The sequence below is a fragment of the Periplaneta americana genome, chromosome 13, assembly GCF_040183065.1.
Source record: "Periplaneta americana isolate PAMFEO1 chromosome 13, P.americana_PAMFEO1_priV1, whole genome shotgun sequence".
Classification (NCBI taxonomy): Eukaryota; Metazoa; Arthropoda; class Insecta; order Blattodea; family Blattidae; genus Periplaneta; species Periplaneta americana.
The window spans coordinates 57,508,525-57,522,360 of record NC_091129.1 but is presented as its reverse complement, the minus strand read 5'-3'; the positions used below and the strand labels follow the sequence as shown (position 1 = coordinate 57,522,360).

Sequence of the window (13,836 nt, the reverse complement as noted above, 5' to 3'; positions counted from 1 at the left end):
CTAATAGTACATCCCAAGTATTTGAAGCTGTCCACTTCTTCCACTACCTTATTTCGAAGTCGCAAGGTTACCTCCTTTTCTTTCTTCAGATGACCATGGCCTTCGTCTTGTTCACATTTATCTTCATCCCATACTCCTCATAGTTGTCATTTAGTTCAGTAACATATCCCTTAGTATTATATCCTTTTCTGCTAACAACTCCATATCATCTGTAAATCTAATATAAGTTATTATTATTATTATTATTATTATTATTATTATTATTATTATTAGTAGTATCATTATTACTATAGCTATTTATTATCCCTGACTAGTAGTTGAGAACTAAGCCTGTGACATATACCCTTTCTTCGTGCAGCTCTGGTCAGAGAACACCGAACAGAATGGCAATTACAACGCGTATACGAGTATATAGGCCTACTCAACACAGTTTGATGCGTACTAACAGATAGTATACTCAGTTGTGTTTACGCACGTTACATACAAACCTAACTTAATTATGGGCATTTGCTACACTGACCACTCTTGCCCTACCCATGTTGCATTCCAGTTGCTCTCACTGCTCAGCAACCCAGCTAATCAGATGGCATTAGTGTATTGTATTGTATTGTATTGTATTGTATTGTATTGTATTGCATCTACAGAGAGAGGCGAACGAAAGCCATCTGCACTACGACCATAGTTGTTAGGATAAAAGAACTTCTACAGTGATATCGCAAAAATGACTAAGGAAAATTTATAACGGTCACCAGATGACTATTCAAGCTGCATTATATATATTTGCATCGTTTTCTGTTAGCTTTTATGTTGATATAATAACCTTTGTATTTTTGGGAAACACTTGCTTTTCATTCTGAAATTTTGTTTCTTTATGTATGTATTTATTTATTTTCTTGTTATTTTTATTTAGTCATTCATTTATTTATGTATTTACTGAATCACTTTGATTGTGCTATGAATGATGTTGACAAGAAAAACCAAAGTGTAATATAAGAAAAGCAAAACACATCCCGTTCAATTTGGATGAAGATTTTTTATTGTGTTAAAAGTAGAACGAAGCTTTATTTTTAGATTTTGTATCCATCATAGATATAGAACATCCAGCATTTCGGAGCTGTGTGTCAGTACCTTTATCAAGGAAAACAAAGACAGAGGAACCCATCTGTTTAGTCTATTATTAAGAGGTTCTCTCCAGAACTGAACGTCAAGAATATTTGCCACTAGTAACGGTCCAAAGTAGCTTAGTTGGAAGAGGAACTAACTACGAACTGGAAGGTCCCTGGTTCAATCCCGGCTGGGGATGGAATTTTTCGTGTGTAAAAACTTCCAGAACAGCCCCGATGTCCACTCAGCCTCCTGTCAGCTGTTCTGGATATTTTCCGGGGTAAAAGGCTGTCGAAACGTGGTGCCGACCACACTACCTCATTCTCATCTGGGGTCATGGAGACATGGACCTGTACCTCCATCCCTCCCATGCGCTTACGTGGCTTTTAAAGTGAAAAGACAGCTTTATACCGAGGAGACCGAAGGCTACAACCGCAGTGCGAGGCATGTAGTGTCTTGCCTCTCCTTTTATGTGAGAATGGTTGTGTCCGAATGGTCACTTTCGTACAGATATAGTGACTCTGCTATATGGTGCCCAACGAGTTAGATACTATAGAGAGGCTAAATACCTCTGATAAGCGCTCCCTGCGGAGGCCAACAGTACTATGGATCGTTCCCTAAAAAACATGGCGTCTATAGTACCGCCAGCCTCCGCAAGGAGTGCTTATCAAAGGCACACTGTAACGAGTTGGTACATGTATTATATTTTTCAGATACATCAATATTTAATTTAAACATTTCGCTATAGGTTTTGTAAAAAGCTGATTTATAAATGAAAAAGTAATAATTAAGACTTTAAAATTTCCAAAAATGTCTCATTCCCTCGGATTTAAATGAAATGTACCGTAAATCATAATATTCGTTGCTGGATAATTAAACCCTCTCAATACAGGTACCATTGCCGCAGAGAATTATAAGATAAGACAGACAGCATAAGCGAAATATCTGTATTAATAAGTTTGTACCATGAAGAGTTTAGTATTTATTGTGTTTATAGGGCCTACTCCAACTTTCTTTTTATTAATGCGTTAGGGCTCTTTTTGTTATCAAAGAGGAAAGATAGCACTTGCATCACACACAATTTGTCATTATTGTTCAAAATAATGTAAGAACAGTTTTATTCTGCAAAAGCCTCTGCTTAGTTGCGAGACACGTATGAGATCAATGCTTGTTTCAAATTATATTAGACTACACGATGTCTCCATCACGCGACAATATTTGTTTCAAACTATATTAGACTACATGATGTCTCCATCACGCGAAAAGAAGTGTACCTAGCTGTGGGTCCTGTTGTTTCTGATAACAATGTTAATCGTAAGTATCTTATCGTTTCAATAAATGTGGTGAGATATGATCGTGAGTAACTTTCTATTAGTGTCATTCTTTAATTATTATGTTGCATGCTAAGAGATTATTTGTAGTTTTAATAATTTCAGTTTTCAAAAGTTATCTGTGTTAATTCCAATTTCAAATGAATTTTTCTCAATAACTTAATTACTGGATATTTTTTTTTAATTTTCGCCACTACCTTTACTATATTTTACTCCTATTAGTTACATACGTCGTCTCTCTTGAAATCACCTGGTGAGCACTGAATTACATGATTTCATATTAGGATAGACTAGCTGTAAGGTAATTAAATTTGTCACGAAGTCAAAAAATAATTTATTTTTCTTCTGCCGATTAAATTCATCCGTCTTTAGGTGCTTTGCTTTGGTTGCATCGAGTATAGCTTGTCATTTAATATCTGGGCTATATTTAGTGAAACTAATAAAACAAAGGCCTACAGCTGTTATAAAACGTAAAGTTTTGTGTGTATTTTACTTTTTACTTATTAACATAGTCTTAATATGTAACTCAATTCACAATAATACTAACTTCATCACAGTCATTTCCTACAACATCCGAGCCACGCCCCTTTGTTTTGACTAACCGAAACATGGCGGACCAATGTTCAATTTTCTTCAACTTTCTGAGATCTTTGTCCTCTCTATAGTATCTAACTCGTTGATGGTGCCATATGTAAGTTAAAGTTCCGGTGAAGTCCCGTTAGAGAGCTCTTTCATCTCCAGTTACATCCTTTAGGATAAATACTATTGAGAATAAGGTGATCATGATGATGATAATGGTTATGAACACTGAAATGGAAAGTGACTATGGCTGGAGGGAAACGGGATAATCCCGAGAAAAACCCTCAGGGACCTATGACTCCGTCATCACCGTGATTTGAATCCCGGTCAGCAGTCATATAAACTCCCCCACAAATGGTCTGTTACTTGAAAAGTTGTTAGTTTATTATTATTATTATTATTATTATTATTATTATTATTATTATTATTATTATTATTATTATTAGACTTCGTTGAATTGTCACACGCAGCATGCAAGCAGGTTGCCGATGTACGGTAGTATAGAGGAGGTGGGCGACCGCCCGGTCTCGTAGTAAAAGCAGTTCATGTTACGAGTTGTGACCGGTCCAAATAATAGAGCAGCTACAGCTAATGTATACCTAAGTAAGCACTTGTTTTTGCATTACTGTGGTTGGAATAGTCAAAGCTTAACATTTGTTCAGTGCAGACAAGAATTCAATCAAACATACTCCAATGAGAGTGTTGCTGTTCCAAATAATTGCCCCTGGAATACCCTTACTCCCGCAGCCAGTCTTGACCCGTTGGGGAACGTGGTTGGATGCTGTTAATTATAATGCAGAACATTACGGCAAAATAATGGAGGTAATTGGATAGCATAGACAGTTCCGCTGTTGCAGCTGTAAAATCATTGACTTCTGAATAGCTATTGGAAGATATACTGTTCATTGATTCTAATTTTAAAATCGTCTCCAAACGCACATCCTGTTAGGATCGTCTAAACTACAACTCTCAGAAGCCCTTAATATAGTGGATAAAGATTCACAAACCGTTATCCAAAATAACAATTCACTAATTTCAGAAAAAAATGAAATGTAAATTGAGAAACATTATTGCTAAAAATTGTGCCTATTCACAACTTCGTAATATAAATGATGTACTATCGGGTCACGACAAGACATCTGAAGTAGTGACTTTCCGTTCTTCAAATATGTACGTATTACATCGTGTGATGTTGAACGTACATTTTTCCAAAATAAAAGCTGTTTAAGTGACCATCGGAAGAGGTTACTTTGCAGTCGCTGAAAATGTACGTAACTCTTCACTGCAATGCACATATTCAAGGATGATTTTAGTATCTTACATTAAATTTTAAGAGTTAATATATCTCACTACAAAATAATTGTGTATTTACATGTTTAGACATTTCCTACTTCAATGATCATTCATTATATTTCTTGAATGCAGGATACAGATTTTATTGTAACCGCAGTATACTGCTCAGTGTTTACATTAGAGGCATACTCAATCCGTTGCACGCCCCCTTCTCATACAGTCTATACCGCGTGCACAGTAAACCTTGCTATTCTTGTGGCAATTCCATGAAGTCTAATTATTATTATTATTATTATTATTATTATTATTATTATTATTACATTAGCTTCTTCTCTATGCAGATGACGTGAATATGTTAGGAGAAAATCCACAAACGATTAGGGAAAATACGCGAATTTTACTTGAAGCAAGTAAAGAGATAGGTTTGGAAGTAAATCCCGAAAAGACTAAGTATATGATTATGTCTCGTGACCAGAATATTGTGCCAAATGGAAATACAAAAATTGGAAATTTATCCTTTGAAGAGGTGGAAAAATTCAAATACCTGGGAGCAACAGTAACAAATATAAATGATACTCGGGAGGAAATTAAACACAGAATAAATATGGGAAATACCTGTTATTATTCGGTTGAGAAGCTTTTATCATCTAGTCTGCTGTCAAAAAATCTGAAAGTTAGAATTTATAAAAGAGTTATATTATCGGTTATTCTTTATGGTTGTGAAACTTGGACTCTCACTTTGGGAGAGGAACATAGGTTAAGGGTGTTTGAGAATAAGGTGCTTAGGAAAATATTTGGGGCTAAGAGGGATGAAGTTACAGGAGAATGGAGAAAGTTACACAACACAGAACTGCACGCATTGTATTCTTCACCTGACTTAATTACAAACATTAAATCCAGACGTTTGAGATGGGCAGGGCATGTAGCACGTATGGGTGAATCCAGAAATGCATATAGAGTGTTAGTTGGGAGGCCAGAGGGAAAAAGACCTTTGGGGAGGCCGAGACGTAGATGGGAAGATAATATTAAAATAGATTTGAGGGAGGAGGGTGGTGGTGGTGGTGGTGGTGGTGGTGGTGGTGGTGGTGGTGGTGGTGGTGGTGACTAAGTGACAAGGACGTCGATCGTAATATAAAGATTGATCTTTGAAAGCTACACCAGTGCAATTTCAGGAACATGGAATCCTGTAAATCTTAATAGATTACTTCTATGAAAGCAATTTTCAACAAAAACTGAAACTGAGCCTCAAAATTCAACTTACATCAAAGTGAGAAAATAGTCCTTTATATTAAATTTATAGCTGTGTAGTACTGCGACATGATATGTGCATTTAGAAAGTCCTGTAGCTTTTGTCAGAAGCTCGTCTGGTCCCAGTAAATATTTAACGACCTAAAATTAACGTGTTTCAAGTCCCTGTGTAAATTGGTCGTCCACTGTATGCGCTTTTAGCTTAAATTGAAGTCGGTTGACATGTTTGAGTAAAATTCTCCAGTATCTACACAATTTCAACGTATGAGCGAACACAAAATAGACTGTAAATTGAGGAAAAAACCTACGCATACAACTTTGTAGTACGGACCGAAAAATAAAGCCGACAAAGTTGAAAAAAAACATGGAACATCGCAATTACGAGTACATACAGGGTGCATCACAATATGGGAATGAATTCAGCACAATAAAGTAAATAAATAATAAAGAAACTCATATGAACACAGACCAGACTACACAATACCTTTTCCTCAATTTACAGGGTACTTTTATGTACGGTACTATCTTTCTAGTTTTACAAAGTAATCTCCGCGTGCCTTGACTCTTTTCTGATTACACATTACCGTAAAACTTCAAACATTGGAGGTTCATATATATATATATATATATATATATATATATATATATTTTTTTTTTTTTATGTACCGAAGTACATATGATATTTCCATGCAGATATTCTGCGTCTTCATATGATGAAAGAGTGATGGAACGGAGAAAAATTCTCTCCGGCGCCGGGATTTGAACCCGGGTTTTCAGCTCTACGTGCTGATGCTTTATCCACTAAGCCACGCCGGATACAACCCCGACGCCGGTTAGAATCGTCTCAGATTAAGCTCCATCTCTTGGGTTCCCTCTAGTGGCCGCCCTCTCCACTACGTCATAGATGTCTATGAACGCAGGACCGAAGTCCATATATGTGTTGAGGTGCACTCGAATGAGTGACTGGTTGGCCGGGATCAGACGGTATGGGCGCCGTCTTAAATCACAAAGTGATTTATTACGCATATCATATATATATATATATTTTTTTTTTTTTTATGTACCGAAGTACATATGATATTTCCATGCAGATATTCTGCGTCTTCATATGATGAAAGAGTGATGGAACGGAGAAAAATTCTCTCCGGCGCCGGGATTTGAACCCGGGTTTTCAGCTCTACGTGCTGATGCTTTATCCACTAAGCCACGCCGGATACAACCCCGACGCCGGTTAGAATCGTCTCAGATTAAGCTCCATCTCTTGGGTTCCCTCTAGTGGCCGCCCTCTCCACTACGTCATAGATGTCTATGAACGCAGGACCGAAGTCCATATATGTGTTGAGGTGCACTCGAATGAGTGACTGGTTGGCCGGGATCAGACGGTATGGGCGCCGTCTTAAATCACAAAGTGATTTATTACGCATATCATATATATATATATATATATATATATATATATATATATATTTTTTTTTTTAGTACATATGATATTTCCATGCAGATATTCTGCGTCTTCATATGATGAAAGAGTGATGGGCGTCGGGGTTGTATCCGGCGTGGCTTAGTGGATAAAGCATCAGCACGTAGAGCTGAAAACCCGGGTTCAAATCCCGGCGCCGGAGAGAATTTTTCTCCGTTCCATCACTCTTTCATCATATGAAGACGCAGAATATCTGCATGGAAATATCATATGTACTTCGGTACATAAAAAAAAAAATATATATATATATGACATGCGTAATAAATCACTTTGTGATTTAAGACGGCGCCCATACCGTCTGATCCCGGCCAACCAGTCACTCATTCGAGTGCACCTCAACACATATATGGACTTCGGTCCTGCGTTCATAGACATCTATGACGTAGTGGAGAGGGCGGCCACTAGAGGGAACCCAAGAGATGGAGCTTAATCTGAGACGATTCTAACCGGCGTCGGGGTTGTATCCGGCGTGGCTTAGTGGATAAAGCATCAGCACGTAGAGCTGAAAACCCGGGTTCAAATCCCGGCGCCGGAGAGAATTTTTCTCCGTTCCATCACTCTTTCATCATTGGAGGTTCAGTTCAATACTGTCAATGGTTGTGGAATAAACAATAGGTAGTTTGCTAGAATTCGTGTACTCAATCAAAGACTTTTCTTGTTTAATACAGAACGATGAAGGAATTTCTCTTTACACAGATCACTTACCCTAATTTATCCTCTTTCTCAGTTCATAAATAAGACGCATGTTTGCTATCTCTCGAATCAAGTCTTCATTATCAGCTGTAAGCTTTCAATATAATGCTCTTATCAAGAGAACAGAAATGATTCCAGCAGTAGTAGGAGATCTTAAATAACCACTAGTAAAGCCCTCTGTGAGATATTTGCCTACAGCAGTATTTGTAAATGTGTGAATGGTACCAGCTATGGTAGTTCTGTTTATCCAAAGGAATGCTAGGACAGAAAAATAAATGTAACTTGGGATAAAGTAAAAACATTGCCAAGTTTATAGTTGAAGAGTCCACTGCACGAACGATGGATGTCACTTTCTTGTCGAAAATGAACCAAGACTGTCAATGCATAGCTTAAGACATATAGAATGTACATAGAGAGTTATATGGCATTAACACTGATAGTCACTGTCCAGTAATGATCGGAAAATCACAGTTAAGTTTTGAGCGCTAAGCATTTCAAACTTTCAATTGCTTCACCTGCAAAATGTATTCCAAATGACATCCACCATTCTTGCAGTGGACTCTTCAATGGTTTTTAATCTAGATTCATCCCTGAGATAATTCTCACATGGCATTTCTACACCCTGTTAGTTAGAAGGCCTAAATATCTTCTTCGCATCTAATTTTGTACCTCTGTTATTTTAATATTGTAAGATTTATACAAGAAAAATTAGTTATTGGAGCATGCGCAGTCGCGTTTTCCCACTGTATGAAAGTCGGTAACATTAATTCGCATCTACAAACGATTTTCTTTTTTTATTTGGTGAATTTTTGTAGCTTATAATTCAGGAGATATTTATTCTTAGATTGATCATTGTACAAATATAGTCTTCTTGTTTTGATTTACTTTAAAAATGCGTTATAGTTTGTGGATATTCATTGCAGTCACGTTAGTTGCCGTTGGTAAATCTACAATTCTCAATACTGTGTTGTGAATGACCGTAATTTCGTTCCTCTTGCACTTTATATTTTTGTTCCGAGGACGAAATTTGGAATTAATAATGGTTATTATGTTCTGCTCTAATGCGAATCAGCTCATCGCATTAGAGAACAAGAGCTACCCTCATGCAGGAGGCCTTTGCCCTCCATAGGGACATTCGGGCTCAGTAGTATTAGTATTGTTGTTGTTATTATTATTATCTTCAGACGGCGAAATGTAAAGAGTATAACAAGAGTTCTAAGAAAAAATCTGCTGAAATAGCAAAGCCGACATGGAATGTAAAATTGAAGGAAAGCCATTTAATGTTATCGAGCAGCTGTGAAAAAATAATTATGTCCAAATTGGTGAAGCACTTATTCTTAAATAACTGGTTTACAGAAATAAAATCATCGAAAATACGTTTTATGGAAACTGAGGTTCAAGAATAATGATCTACTGCGTAGGAATGCGAAAGAGCTTGTTTGGGTTGATGTTGAAAGATCTCTGCCAAATAATATTAGACATCTTTTCTCAAATGATTAGACAGGAGCTGATCGTATAATGTTCTACCTCTCTTCGCAGGTTATCCTCAGTTATCATTACGAAATGCTCAATGATTTTATTATATAATGTACTTTGTGATGAAACACAATATGATATTTCAAATATATGGGTAATTTACAGAATTTCAAGGCGACTAAGTTAAAAGCACCCAGTCTTACACATAATAATTGCAGTGTTACTTTTCTTTTTTATATTTTCTGCGGCATGTACTGGTAATAATGATGTTTCACAAGTACGAGTATTAATATATTAAATAAATATTAAGGTAAATTATATGTCACTTTTCGGAAAAATTACTGAAATATTCATACTTTCAGATTCTAGAAGACCGCAAATATTAAGCAGGCACAATGTGCGTCATGTATGTATGTATGTATGTATGTATGTATGTATGTATGTATGTATGTATGTATGTATGTATTTTTTATTTTTTATATTAGTTGAACGGCATGTCCCATTACAATAAAGGTAATACTACATGCCTTGCTACCTGTATGTTTACAATATAACACATTATGTCTCGTTTCTGTCACTCTCTAGGCGTATGTAGGTCTGTTATTCTGTTGTGAAAAGTGTATGTATGCATGTATGCATGTGTGCATGTATGTATGTATGTTTTGTATGTATGTATGCATGTACATATGTATATACGTATGTATAATATGTAGGGTTTTGTTTCAGAGATGGATCTATAATAATGAAGAGTCATCGCTTTGTAGATATAATTTCCTAGAAGACGAAATAAACGAAATTCTTCGAATAACCTTCGTTGAACATGATGTGAGTCGCTCTCATAGTTTGTTGGTTACGTAACAAACAGATGTTTCTTTAAAATAACAATTGAATAAGGCAAACCCACATGTACCATTGTTCTTTATTATGATAGAATTTGTGCGTCAAACATCCGAGTTTGTGTTTTGAATAATGCAGTGCCTGTCACGGCAATATCATGGATAAATATATAATAGGATGCGAAACTGCGGACAGCACGATCTAGAAGCGGTATTCTGAAATAAGGTGATCAGCGCCCGACGTCGTAGGTGGTAAATCATAGAACTACGTGAGGACCAGCGTTCTCCACTCCGATACGAAGTAGTCAGAACGTTGGCCGATGACCAGCCAACAGCGTTATGAAGGCAAGATGGATTCCAGAAAAAATGCAAAAGATTCGAGGAAGATGCTCAGCGCCTGGATGCAAGACTGTTAATACTGTGGGAGGGAAGCATTTTTTCTATTTTCCTCAGGAACCTATGAGGTAAGCTTTAGTATCATTATTGTGTCCTGTGTAGCCTAAACCTTACACTTGAAAACAATGTACTTTTTGGTGAAGTAGGTTAGACGAGCTGTGCATTGCTTTCTGCTAGTTTATTTAGGATTATAGTAGGAGTATAAATTTAGATGGTTCCGAAATTCAGTCAAACTGTAACGAAATGTGAAATATTGACGAAAAAGAGCAAGAAGGCTGAAAATGAAACCTCGTAAACCTGAATTGTAGCATTAGGCCACATGGCTGCAAACTAAAACCACGTGGTTTTTAGTATAAACATCTCACAGTTATGGAAAATAAAATTATGCCTTCTTTGATGTAGTTAGCCATTCTGGAGAAATTCTCAATCATGTGTAGTAATAATAATAATAATAATAATAATAATAATAATAATAATAATAATAAGCTTAGGCCTAATATTTAATTTAGTTTTACCCAATATCTGTTGCTGCTACCAGTTTTCCTATGGTCACTCACCACCTAGTGATGCGCATTAGACATCTCTTAAAATAACACAAATGCAGCAGATAACTTATTATTTTTTTCCCCAATTTTTGCATGATTTCTATTCAATATTTCTTCTACTTTATCTCATTAGTAATTGTAATCCATTGCTTTAGGTGTTGGAAGTGGCTCCGATTTTGTGGGCTAGAGGACCGGTATCGAGTTGCCGCACATGCCACACACACAGGTTGAGAATCTGCATGGACCACTTCATTGAGTCTGACTATTATAGCTCTTCACAAAAAGTGATACTTAAGCAAACTGCAGTGCCCACTGTTCATGCTAATGGATTAGTGGTGCCATCAAACCCTAAAATCCGGAGCCCACCATCTAGCCCAGTTATGCCTCGAGCGACCTTATCACCGGGGTCTACCCCAACTTTCAGGCATCACAAGACTTTCCGGACGTATGGTAGGAGGGCGAAGATTGATTATGCAGCTGCTGAAGGTAGTTAGTACACTAGCAATGTTTTTATGTCATTCATGTTTAAAATTTCCGATTTCATTACTCTTTTCTTTATTTTCAGGTACGTGTAGTCTCATAGGTTTACAAGCTGCAACTTAGTAGGCTGCAGGCTTGGCAGCTATGCCTCAAACAATTCCTGCTCCTATGAGTACTCCAGCTTCAAAGATTACTGCTTCGACGGCATATGCCGGGATGAATAAAGATGCATGCCAACAAGGTAATTATTCCACTTAGTCAAGTTTATGGATTTCAAGGAATGCCTTAGTTTCTCATCAGCTGTTCTTACATTACATGTTTCAAAATACATAATTAATTATGTTTCGTTTTTTTTGTGATTATTACAGGGAACAGTATGATTGGTGAACAGCTGAGGGGCTATCAGCAACCATCGCTCCTATTCAATGTGGTTCCCACAGCTGAAGGTAAGCGGTACTGTCTTGTGAGCCTGGTAACATGCTAGTAATCATTTAAGTTAATTGCCCCCTGCCATATGTCTGCAGTTTTCATACTTCATTCTTTTACAGTAGCGAATAATAACAAATCCTCTTAACTACAGGGCAGGGTGTTTATCTTGTTATATATCGATCGTCCAGTTCAAAAGTGCGACAACTCAAAAATTGCCATTTTTTAGTTATTTATACTACTGAAAGCCCCTTTCGGAGCTCTTTCCGATTCAATATTGAGATAAGTCATATTTACAACCAAAAAGAATAAAAACGAAATAAACTGCTTTAGAAGTAATTATAACTATGGACTTTATTAATTCATTATTACTACATTTCGAAATCTATTAATAATGAACTGGAAGATCGTGATATACTCGTCCTGAATACTGACTCAGTTCTAATTGTCGTGGTTATGAACCACAAATCTGTCCCTTTTTAGGGGATTTATTTGAAACTTTCAACTGAAGATATCTCAAAACTTGTTTTTTTGAGTTGTCGCACTTTTGAACCAGACGATCGATATTGCAACTGATATCCTGACAAGTCTCCCTGGCACACGAAGTACACTATCATTCCCTCTTACTGACTTCTCTTTAATATCCCAACACCTCTGCTGATTATCCCTTTCTGTTAGTGTCAGTTGTCCTCTATGGCCCAGCCTATTAGCAAAAAAATATTTTATATTACATTACAACGATCAATTCAGATTAACACAATCAAATTTGTTGCAGCATTAAACTTTTGGATTGTTACTATTACTTAACATTTATATGAGTTATAATTTATACAGTTAAGAGCAGTTTGAAATGAATGGAGCACAAAGTCTGTTCAATTCTTGCTTCAATTTAATTTATCATTTATTTCCTTAGATACTGACATGAATACATCCAAGATGGAACAGTTTCCTTCAGCTTCAGCTACACCTCCTTCCAAACTTGGTAAATATTGATCACATTTTGATATATTGTCAATTTTGTAGTATGTTATATAGCCTATCCATGGCTTGCATGCCTTTTGTTAGGCCTACATTAACTTAACAAGGCTAAAGGTGTTGTCACGTTTCATTTTTTATTTAAAATAGTTCCCAGCAATTAGATTAATCTGAAGTTAATTTCGTAATCTTTAGGTCCTGGTGTTGCAAAACGAAAACTTTTCTCGAGTCCTCACTTCTCATCTTCACCCAGGAGCAACAAACTAAAAATGGCAGCTCTGAAAGCAAAGGTGAAGAGACTGCAGAAAAAATTGCAGTGTCTTTAAAGTAGTGTAAATAGCTCATATTGTGTGTAACAAAAAGGTATAATATCATATTGGTGGAAAGTTCATAGCTTTTTTTATTATTTTTTATTTTTATTTATTTTTTTTTTTTTGCCCCAGAAAAAAATGTTTTTAGCAAATGTTAAATATATTGTGTAATTGTAGGGAGCAAAGTTACAGTATGTGGTACATGTGTGTGTATGTAAGAGAGATATTTGACTTTGGAAGTTGGGGGTTAACATACCTTCAGTTCACCTAGTAAACTTTTTTGCCCAACATAATGCAAGTAAGTGATGCAGCTCATGTATTTCACTCTGACCCTCAGTACATACAACATTTTGGTATACGTTACCGTTATGTGTATGCCAAACAACAATGTCTAAGAACCTTAGATGTGATCCTAGAAAAGTGTTCTAAAATGTGTTGCAAAATAGTAGATAGTAATATGACAGTTTCAATTATCAAACATTTTTTTGTAGTATCTGAAATCCGATTAATGTAATATGTATCTAGTCAGCGATGTATGCAACGGAGGGGAGAAAGGAATTGGCCACTCTTACTCATTACCTCCTGCTCTGATTGTCCCATGAGTGTTACTTGTAGGGTCCAAACCTGTTTTTGGACAGTTGACTAACCAATAGTTGATGGGTC

At 36.4% G+C, this 13,836-nt stretch overlaps 2 protein-coding genes across 2 annotated transcripts in view; one reads left to right on the top strand and one right to left on the bottom strand.

The window, feature by feature from the left end:
• The window catches only part of LOC138711631 (uncharacterized), a 233,224-nt gene that overhangs the window by 64,150 nt on the left and 155,238 nt on the right, over nucleotides 1-13,836 (bottom strand). The window lies entirely within an intron of this gene.
• LOC138711977 (uncharacterized) lies at nucleotides 11,564-13,209 on the top strand. The gene is made up of 4 exons (XM_069843297.1): nucleotides 11,564-11,702; nucleotides 11,830-11,907; nucleotides 12,801-12,869; nucleotides 13,058-13,209. The coding sequence occupies exons 1-4, from the start codon at nucleotides 11,606-11,608 to the stop codon at nucleotides 13,186-13,188; spliced, it is 375 nt and encodes a 124-aa protein (XP_069699398.1). The 5' UTR covers nucleotides 11,564-11,605; the 3' UTR covers nucleotides 13,189-13,209.

Bases quoted from the DNA above. Each gene is read 5' to 3' on its own strand.
- LOC138711977 (XM_069843297.1), top strand. From the start codon at position 11,606: ATGCCTCAAACAATTCCTGCTCCTATGAGTACTCCAGCTTCAAAGATT. The intron at 11,703-11,829 runs GTAATTATTCCA...TGATTATTACAG, and splicing joins TAAAGATGCATGCCAACAAG to GGAACAGTATGATTGGTGAA. The intron at 11,908-12,800 runs GTAAGCGGTACT...TTATTTCCTTAG, and splicing joins TGTGGTTCCCACAGCTGAAG to ATACTGACATGAATACATCC.